The 27,914-nt window shown below is 41.5% G+C and overlaps 1 protein-coding gene across 1 annotated transcript; it reads right to left on the bottom strand.

The window, feature by feature from the left end:
- Window positions 1–24,226: 24,226 nt before the first annotated feature.
- Window positions 24,227–25,045, bottom strand: LOC101606091 (COP9 signalosome complex subunit 3-like). Its single transcript, XM_045160054.1, is given in 1 exon segment — window positions 24,227–25,045. A coding segment is annotated over 1 exon segment (810 nt). The 5' UTR covers window positions 25,037–25,045.
- Window positions 25,046–27,914: the final 2,869 nt, after the last annotated feature.

The following is a 27,914-nucleotide window of genomic DNA, read 5'->3' as shown; positions in this document are numbered from 1 at the left end:
ACATAACACTGAATTCAGGTTAGAATTATAGAACTCGAACTTCACCGTAAGTTTTCGAGGGCAAACCTTGTTGGTTCTCAAGCATCTTCTAATCTTTTCTGTTCATGGTTAGTTTTCATTAGCAAATGTTCCTAGTACATAACCAGCTAAGAGCACATTGAATTCACTCTTTGTTTTCCAGGGGATATGTTCTACCAGGACATCAGCTTCAGAGAATATTGAATTGAACTTTACTATTCATTGGGAAATGTGCACATAGAAAACAGGACTATGCAACATTGAGTACAGGCTTAGTTAGCAGGGGGAAAGGTTACTGTGTAGAAAACTACACAAAAACATGACCTTTCTGATGATTTCTCAATTAGAAACGTAAGGATCCAAGCTGTCCTACTCTTGGAATTCAATGCTATTTTTCTATAGCAAGTGATCCTACCAGATAACCGGTGAATGTAACTGTCAATTACCCTCAGTTTATGATGGGAAATGAGCTTCCTCCTCCATAGGATCATAGATCCATGAATTCCTTCTTACTATTCAAGGAGAATTGTTTATTGTACACAGCTTTCAATGGGAAACATTCTCAGTAGTCACACAGTTCTGGCCCTTTAAGTTCATGTTCATTTTCAACAGGAAATGTTCCTCGTATATAACCTCTGATAGAACTTTGAAATCAATCTTAGTTTACCATTGGAAATTTCTTTGTAATGAAATTACAGAACACTGAATTCGCTGTTAGTCTTCAGTGAGAAACGTTCATTTCTAACAGTGGGCCTACAGAACTTTGAATTCAGGGATAGATTTCACAGGACAATTGAATATTATATACAATTGAATTACAGAATTCGAACTTCTATGTTAGTTTTCTTGCACCACCTATGTTGGTCTTGAAGCAGCTTCTACTCTTTTCAGTTCATGGTTAGTTTTCATTAGTAAATTATCCTAGTACATAACTGGCTAAGGAACGTTGCATTCACTCTTAGTTTTCTAGGGGATAAGTTCTCCCTAGTGCTACGTCTATGGCCAGCTCACCTGTGTAGCAAAGATGCCTCTACACTGGAAGAGAGCTGAGGACAGAGTCAGCACTCCTCGGAGGGATGCCCCCAGTGACCCCTTGGCATTCGGTTACTGTAATGGTTGCTGCTGCCCATAAGAAGTCACAAAGACCCGATTGCTGGTGCCAATGGGCTGTTTTCTGCGCTCTGTTTCTTTCCTGCTTTCTTCTAGCTGTTTGTCTAAGAACAGCTAATCCAACGCTTACTAGTAATCATGCACACAATTAGCATACAAGAACAATCTGAACATTGAATGTGCCCCTCCTATAATTAGGGCAATGGAGGGAATGTATAACTCTACTAAAAATAAAAAATTAACTTTAGGACAATTTTTTGATGGTGTAGAGCAAAAACAACTTATGATGTTTGAGAACAATACTGAGCCTGAGAATATGAAAGTAGAAATGTTGATCGGTAATGTTCATAAGAAGCATGACAGTTCTGTAGAAAAGGAGTTGTAAAACTTAGGCATTCCCACCAGGAAACTTCCTGGGGGATATGTTCAGTACTTGATCAAGAGCAGATGGTGGACACCACCAAAGTGGACTCGTAGACCTGGAAACTACTTAGATCCACTCCCCTATGATGGAGGATATGATGAATTCAGTAATAGATGGGTGAATTATGAAGGAAAAAGGAGGCTATGGAATTCTCTTCCATTTATGGAACGCTTAGTAATAAGGGTAATCCTTGGTGTTTATACAGTCCTTGGGGCATGACAGTCCTTGGGGTATAAGAAATAAGTAACCTGTTATTCACCTTACACCTTTTACCCTAGTTTCTGTTCATATAATGTTGTGGTGCGAGACGTGCTTCTCAGAAAATGGGTACATTTCCTGCCTGATAAACACTGCATGTATAGAATAGGACAATACTTAAGATTGTTTAGATTAATAATTCTTGAGATCACTTGTTCAATCTGTATAAAATCCTTGATGAAAACTTCAGAAAATCACAGCAGCATATTCAACTTAGAGTGTGTCTGTCTGTCATTTCCTCACCGAATCCCGAGTTCTCCTTGAGCCTTCACCCTTGTTCTCCCTCGGTCCTGATCTCCCCGAGAGTCAGTCCGTGGCAGGTGGTGCCCCGAACAGGGACCTAAAGGACAGGCAAGCTTTCTTTCTCTCTTTCCTTAGAACTTAGGATCAGCTCTCACCAGGGAACTTCAGTCTCGCCGGTAAAGGATCACTGGTTAAGAGTGAGTAATCACAAGGAAATCATGGGGCATTCAATGAGTAAAAATAAAAAGATGTTGGGGGTCATGGTACAGCACATGTTGGCAAAAAATGGGTTTAATGTGTCCACAAAATTTTTAGAAGAATTTATGCTTTTCTTAAAACAAGCTAGCTCTTGGTTTGTGGAAGAAGGTGCCATGACTTATGAGGATTGGAAACGAGTGGGACATGAAATGTGTAGGTACGTCCAAAGAAATGGAGAAAAAACTCTACCTGCCCAGGCATTTCCATTGTGGTTACAAGTAAGGGAAATTCTCACAGAAAAACCCTTTGAAGGCTTAATTAAAGAAACCACCTCCGAGGAGTCTGTTTATGATGAGGTAGTTATTGATGATGTTGAGGACGGGGAACTAAGACCCCTGAACCCGAACAATTCTAACTTAAAACCTTCTGCCCCCATCTTAACTGATGGAAAGATAGAATCTGATGATGACAATGATGATGATTGGGGGCTGGATGATGAAATAGAATGCATTTTGATGATGAATTTAGGGACCATACACATGGCCACCCTCCGGCAAAATGGGGTAAATTTAGACCATTAAAAAAGACAAAAAGGCCTCCTCTGCCTCCAGTGGGTTTCCAGGGAGCAGTTAAGGAGGCTCGAGCAACTGGGGCTCTCTTGTTTTTCCAGTGTCTGAGCAGTTAACAGAATATGATGAACCTGTATGGGAGCCCATTCCTCTTAAATCATTGAAGGAATTACAGTATGCAGTTAGGACATTTGGCCCTTCTGCTCCTTATACATTACAAGTGGTAGATATGCTGTCAAGTCTGGGGTTGACACCCTATGATTGGTATCAAACAGCTAAGGCAACTCTTACTCCCGGGGATTATATCCTCTAGAGGACAGCATATGAAGATAGAGCAAAAGATACTGTTACAGATTCTATAAAACGTAGGGGTCCAAAACCTACCATGGCAATGCTCGTAGGCATGGATGCTTATGCTACAGCACAAGCGCAAACTTCAATTCCTCGAGATATTCTTGAGGTCATTACTAGAAATGCGGTCCTGGCATGGCGAAAACTTCCTCCTCCGGGAACCAAGGGAGGTGCCCTAGCAGGCACCAGGCAAGGCAATGAGGAACCTTATCAGGATTTTATATCTAGGTTAGAGGAAGCTATCAACAGGATGCTTCCTCCATTAGAAGGAATTAATCTTCTTAAACAAATGGCTTGGGAAAATGCTAATGCGCTGTGCCAGGATTTAATCAGACCCATAAGAAAGACAGGATAAATACAGGATTACATTAAAGCCTGTTTGGATGCCTCACCAGCGGTGGTACAGGGAATGGCCTATGCTGCAGCCATGAAGGGACAGAGATTCAGAGCCTATGTAAAAAAGATTTATGGGGGAGGAAAAGCCTCCCCGCAAGGACCTGGTCCTGTATGTTTCAAATGTAATAAGGTGGGACATCTGCAGAAGGACTGCAGACAACAAAGTTCAGGCCCCAATAACAAGGGACCTGCTCCTGGATTATGTCCCAGGTGCAAGAAAGGAAAGCATTGGAAAAATGAATGTAAGTCTAAGTTCCATAAGGTTGGGACCCCCCTGAATGGGGAAGAAAAAGAGGAAAATGAGTCAAAAAACTAGGAGGAGGGCAAGCTCCTAGCCCAGAACAAAAGGGAGCTCCCCCTCAAGAGCAGAAGGAATTAAAATTAGATCCTCTTGCTCCAGAGTTTACTATTCATCAACTTCCTAGGGCTACGCCAGGGAGTGCAGGGCTAGACCTTGCAAGCAGTAAAGACATGATTCTCTCTAAATGGGATGGAATAACATTCATTCCTACAGCTGTTTCAGGACAATTATTGCCTCAAACAGTTGGACTGATTATTGGAAGGAGTTCTAATTATCAAAAGAACTTTGAAGTTCTGCCAGGTGTTATAGATGCTGATTCGCAGAACGATATAAAAATCATGGTCAGACCATTATCAGAGACAATTCAAATACATATAGGACAAAGAATAGCACAGTTATTGCTGCTACCCTATGTTAACTTACCTAATCCTATCCTGAAGAAGGAAAGGGATATGGGTCAGTTTGGCTCCGCAGATGTGGTGGCCTGGGTACAGGAACTAAATGAAAGGCCCTTTAAGGTTATTAAAATAAATGGAAGAAAATTTAAAGGACTTTTAGATACCGGGGCTGATAGGACATGCATTTCAGCCTCTGACTGACCTTCAAGTTGGCCTGTGCATAAAATAGGATCATCATTGTTGGGCCTGGGCTCGGCCTCTGGAGTCATGCAGAGTACAGCCCTGCTAATGTGGGAGGATGAAGGAAAATCGGGTTATATACAACCTTATGTTTTACCCTCCCTGCCTTTTTCTCTCTTGGGTAGGACATGTTAGAAAACATGGATCTAAGACTGGTTACAGCTGAACATTTGAGCAAACAGCATTTTTTTTTTAAATTTATTTATTTGAGAGTGACAGACACAGAGAGAAAGACAGATAGAGGGAGAGAGAGAGAATGGGCGAGCCAGGGCTTCCAGCCACTGCAAACAAACTCCAGATGCGTGCGGCCCCTTGTGCATCTGGCTAACGTGGGACCTGGGGAACCGGGGTCCTTAGGCTTCACAGGCAAGCGCTTAACCGCTAAGCCATCTCTCCAGCCCAACAGCATTTTATATAGGAGCCACTGCAGAAAATTTATTTGCAGATAAGATTAAATGGTTAACGACTGAGCCTGTGTGGGTTAGTCAGTGGCCCCTTACTCAGGAAAAGTTACAGGCTCTGGAGCAATTAGTTCAAGAACAAATAGAAAGAGGGCACATTATAGAATCCAATAGCCCATGGAATACTCCAGTTTTTGTTATAAAAAAGAAATCTGGAAAATGGAGACTATTACAAGACCTGAGAGCTGTTAATGCCATTATGGACGATATGGGGGCATTACAGCCAGGCCTCCCTTCTCCGGTAGCAGTTCCAGAGGGCTGGCAAATAATTATCATAGATTTACAAGATTGCTTTTTTACTATACAGCTAAATCCTGCAGACAGCCCATGTTTTGCATTTAGTGTGCCATCACCTAATTTTCAGAGGCCATATAAGAGATATCAGTGGAAAACATTGCCTCAAGGTATGAAGAATAGCCCCACCTTATGCCAAAAATTTGTGGATCAGGCATTGAAATTAGTTAGGAAAAAACATTCTACAGCTTATATAATACATTATATGGATGATATTTTGTTAGCACACCCTAATAGGGAGACATTAGAAAACTTACTTGAAGATACCATAGCACAGTTAACTGCTCATGGTTTAATTATAGCACCTGAAAAAATACAAAGGAATAAGCCATTAAGTTATTTAGGACAATGGATTCATAATGATTATATTCAAACACAGAAAGTTTCCATCTGAAGAGATAAGTTAAAAACTTTAAATGATTTTCAAAAATTATTGGGAGACATTAATTGGGTTCTTCCACATTTGAAAATAACCACCAGAGCTTTAAACCCTCTTTTTAGCACTTTGCATGGGAATCCTGATCCAAAGTCATCAAGGTCTCTAACTCCAGAAGCATTAAAAGCATTAGAGTTAGTGGAAGACGCTCTTACTGCTGCCAAGGTGAAGCAAATATCTTATAATTTAGTTTGGCATTTGCTCTTTTTTTTTTTTTTTTTTTTTTCGAGGTAGGGTCTCACTCTGGCTCAGGCTGACCTGGAATTCACTATGTAGTCTCAGGGTGGCCTCGAACTCTCAGTGATCCTCCTACCTCTGCCCCCATGTGCTGGGATTAAAGGCGTGCGCCACCACGCCCAGCTTCATTTTTGCTACTCCTTATACACCCACTGCTTGCTTATGGCAGCATGGGGTACTGGAATGGTTACATTTACCACATACACAAACAAAAATGCTTGCAGACTACCCATTTATGTGTTCTTTGTTAAGTGTTAAAGGCAGGCAAAGATCCAGAGATTTATTTGGAAAAGAGCCACAAATTCTCATTACCCCATATAATAAGAGTCAGGTAGAACAGTTAATGCAGAATAACGAAGATTGGATTTTGGCTCTACAGGGTTATACAGGACAAATTATGTATCATTATCCAAAACATCCTATTATAGAATTTACAAAATCTGTAGAATTTATCTTCCCTCGCTTTTGCTCTTTAGAGCCACTTGAGCAGGCTTTGGCTGTTTTTACAGATGGGTCTTCAACAGGAAGAGCTGTGGTTTATGTACCTGAAAGTGAGCCTTTGGTAGAGGAAACAGGCCAGACATCCGCAAAACAGGCAGAAATTAGAGCAGTAATTTTAACATTTAAAAATTTCTCTCAACCTTTTAATTTGTACTCAGATTCAAAGTACGTAGTGAATTTGTTTCCAGCACTAGAGACTGCCCTTTTAGTGGGGTACTCCACAATTTTACCTTTGTTAAAAGATTTACAGAATTTAATTCGTTTAAGAAAAGAAAAGTTCTATATTGGCCACATTAGGGGCCATTCAAATTTGCCAGGACCTCTGGCTTATGGGAATGCTATGGCAGATATGCTGACTAGGTCAGCTATCTGTACAGTGGTAGAAGCACAAGAAAGTCATAGAATTCATCATCAGAATGCCTTAGCTTTAAAGAGAATGTTTAATATTACTAGGGAACAAGCTAGGCAAATAGTTAAACAATGTGGACATTGTCCCCCTGTCCACCACCCGCTAAAATTTGGAGTTAATCCCAGGGGATTAAAGTCCAGTGTTTTATGGCAAATGGATGTCACGCACTTACAATCCTTCAGAAAAATGGGCTATGTACATGTGACTATAGATACTTTCTCTCATTTTATTTTTGCTACTGCAAGGACAGGAGAAGCAGTAAAGGATGTAATACAACATTTAACTCAATGTTTTCAGGTAATGGGAATTCCTTCACAAAAAAAAAAAAAACAACAAATAAACAGACAATGGTCCGGCATACACATCAAAAGCTTTTAATGATTTTTGCTTGCAGTGGAAAATTGTTCATACTACAGGAATTCCTTATAACCCTCAAGGACAAGCTATAATTGAGAGAGCTCACCAAATTTTGAAATTACAAATTGAAAGGCTGCAAGCTGCTAATAAATATTTTTCTCCTCATCATATTCTTTCCCACAGTCTGTTTGTTATAAATCATCTAAATACAAATGAGCAAAAGTAAATTCCAGCAATGTTGCATTGGTCTCAAGAGCCTTCGGCTCCATTACCAAAACATTACCAAAAGTGCTTTGGAAAGACTTGCTGACCAGTTCCTGGAAAGGACCGGATGTTTTAATAACCTTGGGACGAGGGTATGCTTGTGTTTTCCCACAGGATGAGGACTCTCCCATCTGGAACCCTGACAGGCTCATTGGCCACACTTTACGCAGGTGTGGGAGACAGCTAAAGAGGAACAACAAACAGCTGCTCCGACAGATGGAGAAACTGAAACTGAAACGACACGGGGACATGATTTGACATGGATGAAGATAAGAACTCTCACTCGAGAAGCAAAAGAATTAATAATCAGCCAGGGAAAACCCCTGACTGCTTGCATGTATTTTGTGGCATTTTTGTGTCTGCTCTCCGCGCCAGCTGAAGTTCAGGGAATTCCCTATTGGGCATATGTTCCTAACCCCCCTTTGTTACAGCCTGTGGGTTGGTTGGATCAGGAGCCTATTAAAATCTTAACCAATGATTCTGTACGCATAGGCGGAGCTCAGGATTCGGAAGTCAGACTGAGTACCTCCTCTTTTATAAACTTTGAGGGCAGAACACATTCTTTACCAATCTGCCTTGTGCTCCAAGGACGAGGGGTACCAGTAGGCTGTTTGCGCACCAGCTATCAGATGTTCGTAGCGTACGCTCCGGATAGAACAGATCGTGGTAAGAGATGGATGTGGGTTCTACAAATACAGACTTTAGGCTTTCCTAATTATAATGAGACACATCAGCAAGTTACAGAATTGCCTTTACCATCTTGTATATTAAAATATAGAGACAGGGATCAGTATTGGGACTCTTCTCTCACAAAATATCCTGCTTGGTTAACTTGCGGCTTCCCGAATGCTGCTACATATTATAATCCAAAAAGCTCTGATGTTAAAATATGGGATTATTCTGCTTCCTCAGGGGAAGGCAAATATGAGAATTATATTAAGAATAATAAGGATAAATTTAATGGGTTTGAATTAGGAGACATGCTAGGGGAAAAAATAAAAAGATGGTTTTCTCGAGGTTATGTGGAACCAACCTGGGTAGCCACAGAAGGAAATATATCTAGAACTCATTCATATTTATTCAGGTTGGTTGCTGCTGCAAATATGCTTCTTGAAAGACAGCCTAACACTACAAAACCTACACCTTTTGGGCTTAAAGCTTGTGCTGCTTATCCTAATGCTTTGTTGATTGCTCAACAAAACTTTGTTAATATTACTAAAGTAGGAAAATCTTATCAAGTTCATTGTTATTCTTGTAAGCTTACTAATTGCATCTCCTCAGGAGACACTAAAAATTTAGGAGTAGTGCTCATTGTTAGATGGCCTCCTTATGTGATGTTGCCAGTAGAATTAGGTGATGATCCTTGGTATGATAATTCTGCTCTTCAAGTGCTAAAAACGTTTAATGCGCTCTTGCGGCCAAAGAGGTTTGTTACTGCTTTGATTCTTGGTATTGCAGCTTTAATTTCGATACTCACCACTTTCGCTCTTGCTACTACAGCATTAGTAGAAGAAAACCATACAGCTCATTATGTTAATGCTTTAAATAAAAACATTACTTCCGCCCTGATGGAACAGGCTGCCATAGATACTAAACTAGAAGCAAAAATAAATATTCTCAAGGAAGTAGTTCTGGCTCTAGAACAAGACCTAGCTAAATTAAAAACTACATTATCTACTAGGTGTCATGCTAGTTTTCAGTCAATTTTTGTTACACCTCTTCCATATAATTCATCAGAAACATGGGATAAGGTAAAGGTTCATTTGCAAGGAGTATGGAAGGATAATGATGTTACTCATGATATAGATACATTACGAAAAGATATTTCTGCCATTAGTCAGTCTCATCTACAAATGGGAGGCTTAGAAACTTTAGCTAGGGATTTAGAACAGCGAGTTCGCTCTCTTAATCCTCTAGATTGGATTCAATACATTGTTTTGATTGGCGTGCTGCTTTTATTAATACTTTTAGTGGTCTTTCTGTTTCCTATTCTTCTTAAATGCCTTTTCAGTGCTGTGGCTGCCGTGAAACAGAAAGTCTTTGAGCTTTATTTTAAAAACAAAAAAGGGGGAACTGCTACATCCACGGCGACCTCACCTGTGTAGCAAAGATGCCTCTACGCTGGAAGAGAGCTGAGGACAGAGGGCCAACACTCCTCGGAGGGATGCCCCCAGTGACCCCTTGGCAGTCGGTTACTGTAATGGTTCCTGCTGCCCATAAGAAGTCACAACGACCCGATTGCTGGTGCCAATGGGCTGTTTTCTGCGCTCTGTTTCTTTCCTGCTTCCTTCTAGTTGTTTGTCTAAAAACAGCTTATTCAAGGTGCTCTTAGCCGGTTATGTACTAGGATCATTTGGTAATGAAAAATGAGAAACGTAAGAATCCAAGATGTCCTACTCATTGAATTCCCTGGGATTTTACAAAAGCAACTGTTCAAACCAGATAACTGTTGAATGGAACTGTCAATTACCCTGAGTTTATGACAGGAAATGACCTTCCTCCTCCATAGGTTCATAGATCGTTGAATTCGCTCTTACTTTTCAAAGCGATTGTTATTGTACACAGTTTTCAACGGGAAATATTCTCACTAGTCACACAGTTCTGCCCTTTGAATCACTTTTGGTTTTCAACAGGAAATGTTCCTAGCATATAACCTCTGATGGAACTTTGAAATCACTCTTAGTTTACCATTGCAAATGTTCTTCTTAATGAAATTACAAAACATTCCATTCACTGTTGACATTCAGTGAGAAACCTTCATTTCAAACAGCGGAACTACATAACACTGAATTCAGGTTAGAATTACAGAACTCGAACTTCACCGTTAGTTTTCGAGGGCAAACCTTGTTGGTACTCAAGCACCTTCTAATCTTTTCAGTTCATTGTTAGTTTTCATTAGCAAATGATCCTAGTACATAACCGGCTAAGAGCACATTGAATTCACTCTTAGTTTTCCAGGGGATATGTTCTTCCCGGACAGCAGCTTCAGAGAATATTAAATTGAACTTTACTATTCATTGGGAAATGTTCACGTAGAAAACAGGAGTATGCAACATTGAATACAGGCTTAGTTAGCAGGGGGAAAAGTTACTGTGTAGAAAACTACACAAAAACATGACCTTTCTGATGAGTTCTCATTGAGAAACATAAGGATCCAAGCTGTCCTACTCTTGGAATTCAATGCTATTTTCCAATAGCAGCTGATCCTACCAGATAACCGATGAATGTAACTGTCAATTACCCTCAGTTTATGATGGGAAATGAGCTTCCTCCTCCATAGGATCATAGATCCATGAATTCCCTCTCACTATTCAAGGAGAATTGTTTATTGTACACAGTTTTCAATGGAAAACATTCTCAGTATTCACACAGTTCTGGCCCTTTGAATTCATGTTCGTTTTCAACAGGAAATGTTCCTAGTATATAACCTCTGATAGAACTTTGAAATCAACCTTATTTGACCATTGGAAATTTCTTCGTAATGAAATTACAGACCATTGTTTCGTTGTTAGTCTTCAGTGAGAAACGTTCATTTCAAACAGCGGGACTACAGAACATTGAGTTCAGGGATAGATTTCACAGGGTGATTGAATATTATACACAATTGAACTACAGAACTCGAACTTCTCTGTTAGTTTTTTTGAACCACCTATGTTGGTATTGAAGCAGCTTCTAATCTTTTCAGTTCACGGTTAGTTTTCATTAGTAAATGATCCTAGTACATAACCGGCTAAAAGAACGTTGCATTCATTCTTAGTTTTCCAGGGGATAAGTTCTCCCTAGAAAACAGGTTTACGGAACGTTGAATTGAACTTTACTATTCATCGGGAAATATTCCCTTAGAAATCAGGACTACGCAAACTTGAATACAGGCTTAGTTAGGAATGCAGATGTGTTGAGAGTAGAAAACAGGACAGAAACACATGATATTCACGAAGAGTTTGCAATGAGAAACGTAAGAATCCAAGATCTCCTACTCTTTGAATTCCCTGGCATTTTTCAATAGCAACTGTTCGTACCAGATAACTGGTGAATGTAACTGTCAATTACCCTTAGTTTATGACGGGAAATGACCTTCCTACTCCATAGGATCATAGATCCTTGAATTCGCTCTTACTTTTCAATGAGATTGTTTATTGTACACAGTTTTCAACGGGAAATATTCTCACTAGTCACACAGTTCTGCCCTTTGAATCACTGTTCGTTTTCAACCGGAAATGTTCCCAGCATATAACCTCTGATGGAACTTTGAAACCACTTCTAGTTTACCATTGCAAATGCTCTTTTTAATGAAATTACATAACATTCGATTCACTGTTGATATTCAGTGAGAAACCTTCATTTCAAACAGTGGAACTACATAACACTGAATTCAGGTTAGAATTACAGAACTTGAACTTCACCGTTAGTTTTCAAGGGCAAACCTTGTTTGTACTCAAGCACCTTCTAATCTTTTCAGTTCATGGTTAATTTTCATTAGCAAACGATCCGAGTACATAACCGGTTAATAGCACATTAAATTCACTCAGTTTTCCAGTGCATACGTTCTTCCTAGACAACAGCTTCAAAGAATATTGAGGTGAACTTTACTATTCATTGGGAAATGTTCACTTAGAAAACAGGACTATGCAACATTGAATACAGGCTTAGTTAGCAATGCGGATTTGTTTACACTAGAGATCAGGACAAAAACACATGACATTCACGATGAGTTTTCAATGGGAAATGTAAGAATCCAAGATGTGCTACTCTTTGAATTCCCTGGGATTTTTCAATAGCAACTGTTCCTACCAGATAACCGGTGAATGTAACTGTCAATTACCCTCAGTTTATGATGGGAAATGACCTTCCTACTCCTTAGGATCATAGGTCCTTGAATACGCTCTTACTTTTCAAAGCGATTGTTTATTGTACACAGTTTTCAATGGGAAATATTCTCACTAGTCACACAGTTCTGCCCTTTGAATAACTGTTGGTTTTCAACAGGAAATGTTCCCAGCATATAACCTCTGATGGAACTTTGAAATCACTCTTAGTTTAGCATTGCAAGTGTTCTTCTTAATGAAATTACAGAACATTCAATTCACTGTTGATTTTCAGTGAGAAACCTTGACTATCTTGGCCTGTGGTGGGCATATTGTGGTGTGGTATACTCTGAATTTCTTTCTCCTCATTTTCATTTTCACTTTGAGAATCATCCTCATCAGGGGAAGGCAAGTGAACAGAGACTGCGGTGAGATGGCATGAAGAGGATGGGGCATCGCGATTAAGGACAGAGGAGGTAGGCCCGAGAGGGTCGGAACCAGATCTCCAATTGGGAGCATGTCTAGTTTGTGAGCGGATAACAGGAAAAGCCAAACAAGGAGAAGACGAGGGGTGAAGGGGCTGGGGTAGGGGAGGGGGTAGTTCGGCAGAACAGCCAGCAGAGAGACAAGAAAGTTGTTTTTGAAGTTGGAGAATTTCAGTGAGATCTCGAACTTGAGAGGAGAGGCGAAGTTTGGTCTCAGAAAGGGAGTTAAGTGGAACAGTAGGAAAAGAGTGCAAAGTCAAAAAGGAGCAGAGGGGAGAGTTTGGGGAGAAAGAGTTGGTGCAGGGGGAGTGAGGGGTGGCCAATCAGGATTGTGACAACGGGCGGCCTCACCTTCTAAGGTGGTTGCATCGCCAGGATTGAGAGGGTCATCTGGAGGGGAGGAAGAGGATGAGGGACCAGTAGGAGGAGGCTGAGATTTAGTGGTAGGTTGCTTCTTTAGAACAGGATTGATTAGGTGAGGCGATTGGTTATAGGGGGGTGGTAGAAATGTCAATTGGGGGTAGTGGAGGGTAAAGTTGGGGAAGATTCGAAGGGTCAGAAATATGAGAGTCAGAAACATCAACGAGAGAAAAGGAGTCTGAAACTTGAGAGGGGGGACGCGAGGGGCAGCGGGAGCCAGGCTGTGAAGACGAGACGAGAGACAATATTTGGCCATAGAGAGAAGGTGGCATTTACCAGTCATTATTTGCTTCCTCGACAATGTCTCGAATTAAGCCCCAGAAAAAGAAAATAGTTGGGGATAGTGAGTCATTGCCTTCCTCAGTGAGCTTCTGATTTAATTCTCTACCTACTCTTTGCCACTTTTTGGGATGAATATTAGGTCCATCAATCATCAACCATGGACATGTCTTATCAACAAAAATAAAAAACTGTATAAGATCCTTTTTCTTTACCTGTATTCCTCGCTCTCTGAGAGAGGCTTTTAAATCCTTTATGAAAGAAGCCTCTTTAGACAATGAATGGCCCATCTCGATGGGACGGAATGAAGAGGGAAATCTTACCAGGTCTTGCCGTCTTCTTGGGCGGAGAAGCGGTGACCACTTAACAAATCCTCCGAAGGTCGCTGAATTAGGGGTCTCCGTTCGGTAGGGGTCTGTGCCTCGAGCCCCCACTTTGGGCGCCACGTGTCCCATCCCGCAGGACCTAGTAATTCATGGGGGTGAGGAGGACCCTAACCTGAAATAAGATGGGCGAGAGAGAGGAAGAGACTCAAGCAGATGTACACTTGTCAAGAGTCCAATTTTATTGAGCCACAGTGGCCTTTTTAAGGGTTAGGGTTAGGGTTAGGGTTTTGGGTGGAGGGGGGGCTGGAGGAGGCAGGTGGTGGAAAGTTACAGAATCTTCTTGGCCTTTGGCCTAGGACAGTTTGCGGTTATTCCAAAAATTCACGGTACAGTTCTCACGTCTCTGCAGTTGCCAGGCAGGGTGTTAATTAGTTAGGTGTGGCGGAGTGGGGGGATGGAATCAGTTAGGTGTGGCAGGGTGGGGGGATGAGGAAAGGTCAGAAGTTGCTCAGGACAGAGGTTATCTCAGGGCAGAGGTCTGTTCAGGGCTCATCTCCTCGTCTCCAACACATCGTGAGTTCAAGGCCACCCTGAGACTACATAGTGAATTCCAGGTCAGCCTGAGCCTAGAGTGAGAGCGTCATGGGAAAAAAGAAAAGAAACGAAACAAAATAAAAACCTGAAGGAATAAAGGTACTTGCTTGCAAAGCTAGGTGTGATTCCCCAGGACCCACAGTACAGCCACGTGTATAAAATGGTGCACTTGCAGTGCCTGGAGGAGGCCCGGCTATAAAATTTAAAAGAGACAGTATAAAAAAGAAAGAAACCGGAGGAAGGCTGGCTGGGGAACTTTCTCCGTGGTGAAAGGTGCCTGCCTGCAGGGCCTACAATACATCCTCTCCCTCTCTCTCTCTCTCTCTCTCTCTCTCAAAGTGAATAAAAATAAAACTTAAAAGAAAAAGTAGTCTATGTATGTGTCTGGTGACAAGAGAGCCTAGGATGCCCATATATGCACGTGTAAATAAAACAGAAAAGGGGGGGGGGGGCTGAGAGATGGTTCCGTGGTGAAATCTAGCCACTCAGTAGCCTCAATGACTTCATGAGATAATAAATGGACCCTGGGCTGGAGAGATGGCTTAGTGGTTAAGCGCTTGCCTGTGAAGCCTAAGGACCCTGGTTCGAGGCTCGGTTCCCCAGGTCCCACGTTAGCCAGATGCACAAGGGGGTGCACACGTCTGGAGTTTGTTTGCAGAGGCTGGAAGCCCTGGTGCACCCATTCTCTCTCTCCCCCTCTATCTGTCTTTCTCTCTGTGTCTGTTGCTCTCAAATAAATAAATAAATAAATAAATAAAATAGTTTAAAAAATAAATGGACCCCAGAGCCTGGTGTAGTGGCACAGGCCTTTAATCACAGCACTCAGGAGTGAGTGGTGGAGGGACATAAGAGGATCCCTGTGAGTTCAAGGCCAGCCTGGTCTAGAGGGAGGGAGGGAGGGAGAGAGAGAGAGAGAGAGAGAGAGAGAGAGATAGATAGATAGATAGATAGATAGATATAGATAGATAGATAGATATTCTGCCTTGAAAACACCAAAGAAGTAAGCAAATGAAATAAGTAAAATGAGATGCTTTAAAAGAAAAATAAACCCAAAAGCCATCTGGAGTGCATTTGCAGTGCCTGGAGGTCCTGTTGTGCCTAGTCCCCCCACCACATACATAAAGAACAATAAAATTTAATAGAAAATTAGTGTATGTGTCATGAACATGTAAATAAAAAGGAAGAAGGCAAAGAAACAAAAGGAAGGCTAGCTGGAGAGATGGCGTGGTGAAAGGTGCTTGCTTGCAAAGCTTATAGGCCCAGGTTCGATTGCCCAGCAGGGGACACACACACACACACACACACCATATAAAGTCCGAAATAGGCATACCAGGAGAAAGATGGACAAATGTATGTGACAGGATTTCCAAAGAAAGAAAGAGACAGGCAAGCTGGTCGTGGTCGCACGCCTTCAATTCCAGCATTCGGGAGGCAGAGGTAGGAGGATCACAGTGAATCGAGCCCACCCTGAGAATGCAGAATGAATTCTAGGTCACCCTGGGCTAGAGGGAGACCATACAAACAAACAAAAACTGATGGAAGGCTTGAGATAAAGGTGCTTGCTTGTAAAGCTAGTTTCAAAACCGCCTATGTCCTTACGTGAGCTTTTGGATTTTGAGTTGGTCTGTCTTGTTCTAAAAAGAACATTTTAAAAAGTTTTGTGAGCTTTATTTTTCTTTTTTTGAACTATCTGCCAGCTTCATAGGTTTTTGTTTGTTTGTTTTGGTGGTTGTTGTTGTTGTTGTTGTTAACTTCAAACTCACTCGGTAGCCCGAAGCTGGTCTGGAACTCCAAGAGCTCAGAGCTGGGTGTGGTGGCACGCGCCTTTAATGGCGGCACTCAAGAGGGACGCCAGAACATAGGAGGATCCCCGTGAATTCCAGGCCAGCCTAGGCTAGAGAGATAGATATTCTGCCTTGGAAACGATGACAACACCAACAAAAAATTTTGAGGTGGGTGAGGCTATCCTGAGCTAGCTGGAGTTGTACCCATTCCTCCACACCCACCTACCACCTCATTTACAAATAAAAACTAAACACATGGTGCTTGTACAAAAAGAAACACATAAAACCCAAGAATGGATGGGTGGTGACTGCCACCTGCTGGAAAGATGGCGGTACTGTTTACATGTGGAATTGCACCAAAATGGAGTTAGATGAATTGGGTGGGAGGTTGGGGGGAGATGGGACAGAATGGATGGAGAAGCACTAGGGCAACCATACTTGAAGATTCTGTCGCAGAAATCTGTCCAGTATAGACCATCATTGAATATCAAAAACCTCTACCTTAGGCAAGTTACACCTCCCCCCCACCACCAAGGAAGGAAGGAAGGAAGGAGGAAGGGAGGGTCTTGATCCAGGTGGGGTCACTTGGAATCCACTATGAGGGTGGGTGCCATCTAACTCCTCACAGGCATTCTTTGATCTCTGCTCACCCACCCCTTTCTAGAAAAAAAAAAAAAAAAAAAAAAAAAAACCAACCCAACAAACAAACAAAAAACAGGCTCAAATCTTTCTTGTATCCAAAAGAAGAGACAGCTGATTCTGAGCCAGCTGTGGATAGCTTTGGCCCAGTAACACATATTCAAGTTCTCTTGAATGAAGAATCTTTCACTGTTGAAACTGTAATATTGATCTTTAAAAGAAACTGGAGGGCTGGAGAGATGATGGCTCCTTGGTGAAAGGTGCAGCCACCTGTACAAGATGGTTCATTTGCAGACAAGAGATCCTAGAGTGTCTATACATGCACATGCAAAGAAAAGAGAAAAAAGAAAACCAAAAACTGAAGGAAGGCTTGAGAAAGGACTCCTTGGATAAAGAAAGGATCAGACGTGAAAAGCTAGGTTCGATTTCCAGTACCCACTTATGGCCATGTGCACAAAATGGCGCATGCTTCTGGAGTGCATTTGCAGAGCCTGGAGGCCCTGTTGTGCCCGTTCTCCCTTCCTCTCGCAAATAAATAAAAATAAAATTTAAAAGGAAAAGGAGTGTATGTGTCTGGGGACAGGAGATCCTAGGGTGCCCGTATGTACACATGTAAATAAAAATAAAAGAAAAAACTTAATCCCAGCACTTTGAGATCGCCCATCGTGAGTTCAAGGCCACCCTGAGACTGCATAGTGAATTCCAGTTCAGCATGAGCCTAGAGTGAGAGCGTAACTGGAAAATCAAATCAAAACGAAATGAAACGAACCAAAACAAAACAAAAATCTGAAGGGAAGACTCCTTGAATAAAGGTACTTGCTTGCAAAGCTAGGTAATTCCCCGGGACCCACCATACAGCCACGTGTATAAAATTGTGCACTTGCAGTGCCTGTAGGCCCTGCTATACCCATTCTCAGTAGTCCTCTCTCTCTCTCTCTCTCTCTCTCTCTCTCTCTCTCATAAAAGTAAAATGTAAACGGATGGATGTGGCACGATTTCCAACGTGTTTTGTGCCACTCTGGCCACTGCAGGCCAGCAAAACCACCTCTCCCTCCCTCCCTCCCTCCCTCCGTCCCTCCCTCCCTCCCTCTCTCTCTCTCTCCTATTGTTTTATCAAATTGCATGTGAAGTCTGGCACGATGATGTGTCTTCTTCTGTCTAGTCACTCGCTCACTCGCTCACTCCCTCCCTCCCTCCCTCCCTCACTCCAGAGAAAAGCAGACTAGTCAAGATTCCACTTTTGTAAAACAGCCATGAGTTTATTTCAGTGAGGTACAGAGCCCAGGTGGCATGAGGTAGTTCCTGGAGGTTTAGAATCATCTTCACGTCCTGCCCCTCCCTCCCCATCCCCAAACAAATAAGCAAAGCAAACAGCAGCCAGCCACTTAAGTCAGAAAGGTTCATCTGGCAGCAGTTTATAGTGGCATGTGTCTGCCATTGTTCCATCAGTTCTGCCTGTTCAAAGGCTTGGGCAGCATGGGTGGGGGAGGGATCGTAGCACTGTGGTGTCAGGTTGCGAAGCATTCCAAGGCGGACCCGCTGGCTTGTGAGAAATGGTCAGCTCCCAAAGCAGGGCCCTTCTTCCAGTGATTATCCACATCATGAGTTGAAGGGTAGAGCAAGGCAGGAACTACAAAGGAAAGAAACAGAGTAAGCAAACGGAGGCTCACAAACAAAGCTTGTATACACACGTGTCCAAAGCACCTGTCTTACATTTGGAGGGGAGGGAGGTAGCTAGCTAGCTAAGAAGAAATACATACAAAATGGAGAGATGGCTTAGGGAGGGTTAGGGTTAAGGCATTTACTGGGAAAGCTAACTTCTAATGAATAAATGAACAAACGAACGAACGTTCAAAGTCAGGCATTAAAAAAAAAAAAAAAGTAGTAAAGGTCCAGGCATGGTGATTTTGGCTCACGCTTTTAGTCTCCAGTGGCAGAGTTAGTTAAGGCAGATCGGGGTGTGTGTGTTTAGCCACAAGCTAGGCAGATAGGCATGCAGGCAGGCAGGCAGAAACAAGTTACCAAGGGTCTCCGCCGCGGACACGTGTGCACATGCGTGGTGGCTGCCGCGGCAGAGGCGTGCATCCATGGGTGCTTATGCTGGCATGTACGCGTAAACAAACAAGCAGATAATAAATTAATGAATGAATGAATGAATGAATGAATAAATGAATGAATAAATAAATAAAAATAAATAAAAGATAAAATACAATGAGTCGGGCGTGGAGATCGAGAGGTTGAGGCAGAGATCGAGAGAACAGAAATCCTTAAAAAAAAAAAAAAACACAAACGAGTTACGTATTTAAGCCGATTGTTGAAATTAAAGAAAAAAAAAATCAACCAACCACAGAGCAAGCTGATCCACCCCACCCACCGACATAGACAACTGGTCGACCTTCAAAAAGAAGGAAGGAAGGAAAGAAAGAAACAGAAAGAAATATTAAAGAAAAGGAACAAAAGACAAACATAACCAGGGTGCCCCCTAGTGGGGGCGTTAATGTAAATAGACAACTGGTCGACCTTCCTCTTTTAAGAAAATGGGAGAGAAGGGAGGAAGATAAAGGTTGGAGGACCGGACAAACAGGAGACTGGACGGGACGGGTCGGGAGGGGAGGGGAGGGGAAGGAAGGGGAGGGGAGGGGAGGGGAGGGGAGGGGAGGGGAGGGGAGGGGAGGGGAGGGAAGGGGAAGGGAAAAGAAGAAAACAAAAAACACTAGAGCACCCCCTTCTGGGGGCTTTAATAAAAAGAGACAACTGGTCGACCTCCTAACATGCCCGGGATGAGCAGAGACTAAGTCCGGACCGACAACTGGTCGACCTGTTTGACCAGGGAGCGAGAGAGGGAACAGACAGAGATCGGGTGTGAGGTCTCCTGGTCGACCCCTCCGATGGGGAGAGGGGAAGGAAAAAAGAGGCGGCGGGAATCTTCCTTCTCTCTCCCACCCGCAGCTGCCCCACACATCACCGCAGCGGGAGGGAAAGATATTTCAGTGCTGGGCACTCTGTCACCTCTTCTGAGCACAAGGTCACTGCCATCTAAAAATAGAATGCTGCAGTCCGGGTCGCATTGCTGTTAGAAATCACCTAACCAAGAGCAGCTTCTGAGAAAAAGAGGTTTATTTGGCTTACAGGCTCGAGGGGAAGCTCCACGATGGCAGGGGAAAATGATGGCATGAGCAGAGGGTGGACATCACCCCCTGGCCAACTTAAGGTGGAACACAGCAACAGGAGGGTGTGCCAAACACTGGCATGGGGAAACTGGCTATAAAGCCCATAAGCCCGCCCCCAACAATACACTCCCACCAGGAGGCATTAATTCCCAAATCTCCATCAGCTGGGAACCTAGCATTCAGAACACCTAAGTTTATGGGGGACACCTGAATCAAACCACCACATTCCGCCCCTGGCCCCCATAAACTGATATCCATACATGATGTAAAATACAATGCTTTCAGTCTGACTTTAAAAGTCCCCATAGTTTTTATCAATCCCAATGATGTTCATACATCCCCATAGTTCAAGATCTTTTAACTGAGCCATAATACCAAAATATAACCTCAAAAAACCCAGAATGGCACAGAATAAATATTCACACTGCAATAGATGGCATTGGGCATAGCAAAGAAACATTCAACCAATACAAGATTTAAAACAACCGGGGCAAACATCTGTAGCTTCAAGTCCAGCAACTCTAGCCAGTGACAAATCTTCAAGTCCGATAATTCTAACCAGCAACAAGTCTCTGGCATTCCAATTCCGCCCCTCCAGCTAGGCTACTCACAGTCCTGGGAAACTTCATCGGGGCCGGCAGCTCCTCGGCAGTCATCTCATGGTCCCGGCATCTCCACTGGGTCTCCACTGCAAGCCACGGTTCATCCTCATGGCCCCATGGGGTCTCTATGCAGGCAACCAGCAAACCCGCTTCACATTGCCCATGGCCATTTCCAAAACACAAGACCGTGTTGCAAACTCAATGACCCTCTTTCCAGAATTTTTTATACTCCACAATACCAGGTAGGTGCCAATTTGTTAATCCAGGGGGGAATAAAGCAGACTTTGAAGAACAGGACAGTCCTTGAACACTCAGGCCCCTTCAAAAGAGTCGACATTCTTCTTGTTGCCCCAGCGCAGGTCAGCTAGCCCAGTCTTAAAGGTTGTAATCTCTCAGTTGCAGCTGAATGGGCAACAGTTCACCCAAAGATTTTTCTTTCTGTGCCATATCCCTCTACTCACACCAGTTCATTTCTACGCAAAGCAACCCTGCACAACTTCTCAGGGCATGGGCATAAGAGCAAGCTTCTCACACAAACTGCTAGCCCAGTCCAGGAAAAGTTCTTTCTCACCCTCATAAGCCAAACCTCACAGTCCATAGTTCTTACTGCCTTCAGGTCTTGCAGCTCAGACCAGAATAGACCATCAAGCTGTACTTACAGCACTGCAAAGCATCTCTTGGGCCAAGGTTTCAACTCCTTCCACATTCCTGTTGAAAATCAGCTCCAAAAGGCTGAAGCCACATAGTCAGGTGTCTAGCAGCAATCCCACTCCTCGGTACCACTTTACTGCTGCAGTCCGGGTCGCATTGCTGTTAGAAATCACCTAACCAAGAGCAGCTTCTGGGAAAAAGAGGTTTATTTGGCTTACAGGCTCGAGGGGAAGCTCCACGATGGCAGGGGAAAATGATGGCATGAGCAGAGGGTGGACATCACCCCCTGGCCAACTTAAGGTGGAACACAGCAACAGGAGGGTGTGCCAAACACTGGCATGGGGAAACTGGCTATAAAGCCCATAAGCCCGCCCCCAACAATACACTCCCACCAGGAGGCATTAATTCCCAAATCTCCATCAGCTGGGAACTTAGCATTCAGAACACCTAAGTTTATGGGGGACACCTGAATCAAACCACCACATAGAAGCTTCTGTAACTGAAAGTGAGAGTGGCATTAATATATGGGTATGGACATTAAGAGAAGTGCTTACTGGGCAGTTTGTTTATATGCTATCTGTGTTTTTTCTTTTAAGAACTCTCTACTTAGTTCCATAGCCATTTTTTTAGTTTATTTTTATTTATTTATTTCAGAGTGACAGACAGAGAGAGAAAGAGGCAGATAGAGAAAGAATGGGTGCACCAGGGCCTCCAACCACTGCAAACGAACTCCAGGTGTATGTGCCCCCTTGTGCATCTGGCTAACGTGGATCCTGGGGAATTGATCCTTGAACCAGGGTCCTTAGCCTTCACAAGAAGTGCTTAACTACTAAGCCATTTCTTCAGCCCCTCATTGTAGTTTTAATCCGCATTTCCCTGATGACTAGGGATGAAAAGTATTTTTGTAGATGTTTATATATCATCTGTATTTCTTCTTTTGAGAATTCTCTATTTAGTTCCATAGCCCCCATCCTTTCTTTTTTTGTATCTTCCCAGAAATGGTGATAGTCATGTCACCAGTTTAAGAAGGGTTCGATGAGGACAAATGAGATAAGTTATTGGGAAGGTTTTTACACATTCTTTGAGTCATCCATAGCAGATAAGACATCACTCAATATTCAATGGCAAATAAGTACAAATTTGTGGAGACATTTTAAGAAAAAAACAACATAAAATTGGATAGAAAAGTAAATATCTCCACTGAAAAGGAACACATAACACACACACACACACACACACACACACACACACACACACACATTAACTGAAATGAGGGCAGTACCACGAACATTACAACATTTAGGGGAAAAAAAACATAATATTAACTCCTAGACACAGCTAACATATATTATTTGGCTATATACTCTGATTAGCTCTACATATCACATTGATTTCTTGCTCTGTATTTCTGTCAAAAGAACAGAAAGACTATTTTGTCTGTCTTCCAGGTGTTTAAAATATTGATAGTTGGGAGTTATGAAATGTGTCACAATTTACACGGGGATGTTTGTTTTATAGTTTAGAGTCTGATGTGCTACAAACATAGTAACAATGGTAAATCATATTTTGTATAATTTTCTACCTGAAAGAGAAAGTTCTTTTTTTTTTCTTTTCTACCTTACTCTCTGCATTTTTAACTGTATTCCACAAAGGAATTTTCATTTTGTGAAAGCATCAAAGAGACCAATTTCTTTACTTGAAAATTTGACATGTCTTAATGTTGTAAGATTTTTCCACTGACTAGCTTATGGCTTTGTACACATAAACTCTTATTTTCTCTTCCACTAATTCCACATTTCTAGTGCTTGATAAGACAAGATAAGTCTCCTTAATCATTTGGCAATAGATATTTATGCCATTAAGCCAGAGTAGGTCAGCAAGAGTGTGGTAGAAGTGTTCCTGGATGTCATTACACATGAATGAATACAAACAAATTAATTTCTCAAGAAGGGATTTTAGGGTTTGAAGATTTAGTTCAATGTTAGGGACAGTCACCAGCAAGTACAAGTCCTGGGTAATATCCTAGCAAGGAAAAAATAATCTCAAACTCCATAGCCCTCTAAACCAAAGCATTACAAATTTACTTGACTTTACTGGATCCAGATAATGTCATTGTAACCCAAAATTTAATATTTGTAATAGAGAGGTCAGAGAGCAAAGTTATTACATTTAAATATTTTTCCAAGGATACAAAAATTATCAGCATATAAACACATTGTAAGTGACTTTCCTTGAACTTATTGGTTCCTCTGGGATCTAAATTGGGATTCTGTAATTTAATATAAATAAATATTCTCCTTCACTATGAGTTTATAGTCTGTAAGAGAAATAAAATTTACTTTAAGAATAATATATTCAAATATGTTATATATATTGAATGAAAGCTTAATAGTACCAACAAGAGCAAATATTATTTGAGTAGGTATTAGGTGCCAATCATTATTCTAGCCACTTTGCACATATTAATTTATATTATTTCCAGTACATTCTATTTGTATAATTTACAAAGAAGTAAATATTCTTAGGTGGCATGTTGTGAGTGACATTGTCTGTATATGGCAGAACTTGTCTCTGGAAACAGGCAGTCTGTCCTGTTACCTTTTAAACTTCCTCAAGGCTTTTAGCCATTTCTCTATAAGGTAGGATTTTTCATTCCAACTTTAAGATAAGGTAAGTTGACACTGAAGTAGATAAAGATAGTTTTGAAAGACAATAAAGCAAACATTAAAACTCCTCTAGAATTTACTATCATCAGTAAACTGCACATTAGTGTATTTACTCCTCACAATGCAACAGCAACAGATGGATCTAGGACTATTTATTTAACCTCCCTTCACAGAGGAGCAAGGAAAATTACGGAAAACTGAAGAGACATCTTACATGACACAGTAAGTGGCATAGCCAGTATGCTACCAAGTGGTGGGGGTAAGGGAAATCTGGATCCAGTGGAGCTCTTACAACTTTCAGGAACATACTCCTGTATCCTCCACCATACTCCAGTAAAATTTACAGAATAAATACCACCTGAGGTCCAGATAATTGCACATGACTTGCCATGTCTTATAATGATAGTGTTATAAAGGTCTAGGTTAGCCTCTGAATGTTTTCCTTATAGAGCAAGGACAGGCACTGCTTCACCAGGCCCATGTTGTCACAAGTACATGTCTCACTGTGCTTGGTCACCAGGTTTTGCAGCTCTGAGGGGTTATTGGTTGAATACACTTGTGCTAACTCATGGTAGGCATTGCTGAGAGACTTACTAAACCTACCAACAATCTGAGATGTATATTTTGGCAGTTGCTGTACTTTGCCAAGTAATATCAAAGACACTAAAATATACTTTTTATATGATTCCAACATGATATGACTGACAGCCATGGCAAGAGTGGTGATAGCCTGCTCATAAAAGTACAGCGCTCTTTCAAAGTTCTTCAGTCCAGTTTCGATCATCTGTCCATAATAGTAGTAACATAAAAAGTGTTTTGCATCATAGGCTCCATTCTCTTTACAGATATCCATCAGATCCACATCAAGATAAGGAAGGGTAGGTTTAAAGCACTTTGCTAATAAACAAAGCTGACAGAGATCGGCGTGTATTGAGGTCAGCTGGTTTGTATTCATCTGCATCTTGTCTATGGCTTGCTTAAGGATGCCAATTCCTCGAAGGGGCTGTTTTCTTTCCACAAGCGCATTTGTCAGCTGATGGTAGAGCCCAGAAAAAGTATCCGTTGTATAGTGAATGTGCTCCCCGTTACAAGTACTGATGAAAAGCTGAACCTGTGAGAATAATATTTCGAAGTCAGGAACATTGGGCATAGAAAACTTCACAAACCTTGTGTCGAGAGCTGTCGGACACTGTTCAGGAACTGCTCCAAAATGGCCCAGAGCAGCAGAGGCAGTTCACGCGCAGGAAGAGGCGGCCGCTCCAATATGATTCTTTTTTTAAAATAAATATTTATTTTTCTACCAGTTGTTGCAGAGGTGTTATCTAGCCTCTACCCATGCTATATTTTCCCCTGCCATCATGAAGCATCCCCTTCAGACTGGAAGCCAAAATGAATGCTTCGTTCCCATCAGCTGCTTTTACTTGGGTGCTTTATCCCAACAACGAGAAATTAACAGCAGGGATGCATTTCCTACAGCAAGATTCCACCTGATGAAGGTTCTACAAGCTTCCCAAAGAGTGTCACCTACTGAAAATTAAATATTCATGCATGTGGATCTATAAGGGACATTTTACATTCAAAGCACCACATTCTGCCCCTATATCCCATATACTCTTGGTATCTCATGATGCAAAATGTATCAGTCCAATTTCAAAAGCCCATCTAGTCTATTACCAGTCTCAGCCCTGTTCAAAAATACAAAGTCCAGGCTGGAGACTTTTAACAGTTAAGGAGGATGGTTAGATGTATGGATCTAGTTTCATTCTCCTGCATATTGTCATCCAGTTTTTCCAACACCATTTGTTGAAGATACTGTCTTTCTTCCAGTCTACATCATTAGGGCTTTTGTCAAATATGAAGTAGCTGTGGTTACTTTACCCAAAGTCTGGGTCCTCTATTCTCTTCCATTGGTCTATACTCCTGTTTTTGTGCCAGTGCCATGTTATTTTTGTTATTATGGCTTTGTAATATAATGTTACATCAGGTATGGTGATGCCTGCAGAGGTGTTTCTTTTGATGAGGATGTACTTGGATATCTGAGGCCTCCTACCATTCTATATGAATTTTGAGATCATTTTTTCTCTCTCTGTGAAGAAAAATGTTGGTATTTTTATTGGTATTGCATTAAATCTGTATATTCCTTTTATTAAATTTGCCACTTTCATGATGTTAATTCTGGCTATCCAGGAGCACAGGAAGTCTTTCCATTTTCTCAAGTCCCCCTCAATTTCTTTTGGGATATCTTTATGTTATCATAATACAAGTCTTTCAAATCCTAGGTTAATGTTATTTCAAGGTATTTGTTTTTGTTGCTACTTAAACTGGGACAATGTCACTAATTTCTTTCTCTGTATCATTGTCTTTTGCATATAGAAAGGCTTTTTGCATTGATTTTCTATCCTGCTAGTTTACTAAAGGAATTAATGACCTTTAAGAGTTTTGAGATGCAAGTTCTTAGGTCACTTTTGTATTGAGTCATGTCATCTGCAAGTAAGGCAAACTTAACTTCTTCCTTTCCAATTTGTATGTTTTTAATTTTTCTCCTGTCTTATTGCTTGAGCTAAGAACTCCAGTTCTATGTTGAAGAGCAGAGGTGAGAGTGGGCACCCCTGTCTGCTTCCTGATCTCAATGGAAATTCCATCAGTCTCTCCCCATTAAGTACTAACTTGGGCTTTAGTTGATTTGTATATATAGCCTTTATTATGTTGAGATATAAATAGTCCATGCCTAGGTTCTCCAACCTTTTCATCAGTGGTGTTACATTTTGTTAAAGGCCTTTTCTGCATCGATTGAAATGATCATGTGTTTTTTATGTCTATGCTTATTTATGTGGTGTATTACATTGACAGATTTCCGTATGTTGAACCAACCCTGTGTTCTTGGGCTAAAGCCTACTTGATCAAGATGGAAAATTCTTCTAATGTGTTGTTGAATTCAGTTTTCAAGGATTTTGTTCAGGATCTTTGCATCTAAGCAGGGAAATAGGCCTACAGTTTTCTTTTCTCATGGAATCTCTGTCTGTTTTTGGTACTAGGGTGATACTAGGTTCATAAAAGAAGTTGTAGATCTTTTTCTTTTCTCCAATTATATGGCACAGTTTGAGAAAAAAAATGTTTTAATTCTTGCATGAAGGTTTGATATAATTCAGCTGAGAATCCATCTGGTTCTGGACTCTTCTTATGGGGGAGGTTTTTGATTACCTGTTCAATTTTGATGGATATGATAGGTTGTGATCCTTTCTCATTTCTAATTTTGTTAATTTGAAGCATCTCTTTGTTTCATTTGATAAAATAGGCCAGGAGTTTATCAATCTTGTTTATTTTTTCAAAGAACCAGCTCTTTGTTTCACCAATTTTTGTAATTGTTTTCTTAGTTTCCAATTCATTAGTTTCTGCTCTTATCTTAGTTATTTCTTTCTGTCTGCAGATATTTGGATTTAATTCTTATTTTTCCAATGCCTGTATGTGGATGGTTATTAATCTGGGGGTCTGTGGTGGTTTTAATAGAATAGATGGCCCCTGATATATTCAGTTGTTTGTTTGTAATTTGCATATGTAGCCACCTGCTGGAGGCAATGTCACTTGGTGATCTTAAGTTGTGGTGGTGGGTTTCAGATTTCAATCTAAAGATATGCAAAGTGTGCCTAGCTGGAGTTCCTGAAGTGTGCTGTGTGGCTTTTGACATTTAGGCTTGTACTTCTCTCTGTCTGCTTGGGCCTGTGAAGGCAGGCCAGCTTCTTCTGCCATTATGGAACTTCCCCTGGATCTGTAAGCTTCAATAAATCCCTTCCTACATAACTGTGCCTGGTCTGGAAGTTCATCTCAGTGAACCTGAAGCTGTCTGCTACAGGGTCTCTCTGTTTTTATTATGAAGGCATTTAGTGCTATAAATTTTCCATTAAGGACTGCCTTCATTGTGTCCCATAAGTTTAGGTATAATGTGTTCTCATTGTCATTCAATTATAGAAATTTTGTAATTTAATTTTTTATTTCATCCACTACCCATTTATTGTTTAAAAGTGTGTTAT

This window comes from Jaculus jaculus, chromosome 10, assembly GCF_020740685.1.
Source record: "Jaculus jaculus isolate mJacJac1 chromosome 10, mJacJac1.mat.Y.cur, whole genome shotgun sequence".
NCBI lineage: Eukaryota > Metazoa > Chordata > Mammalia > Rodentia > Dipodidae > Jaculus > Jaculus jaculus.
This window is presented reverse-complemented; position numbering and strand designations above follow the sequence as displayed.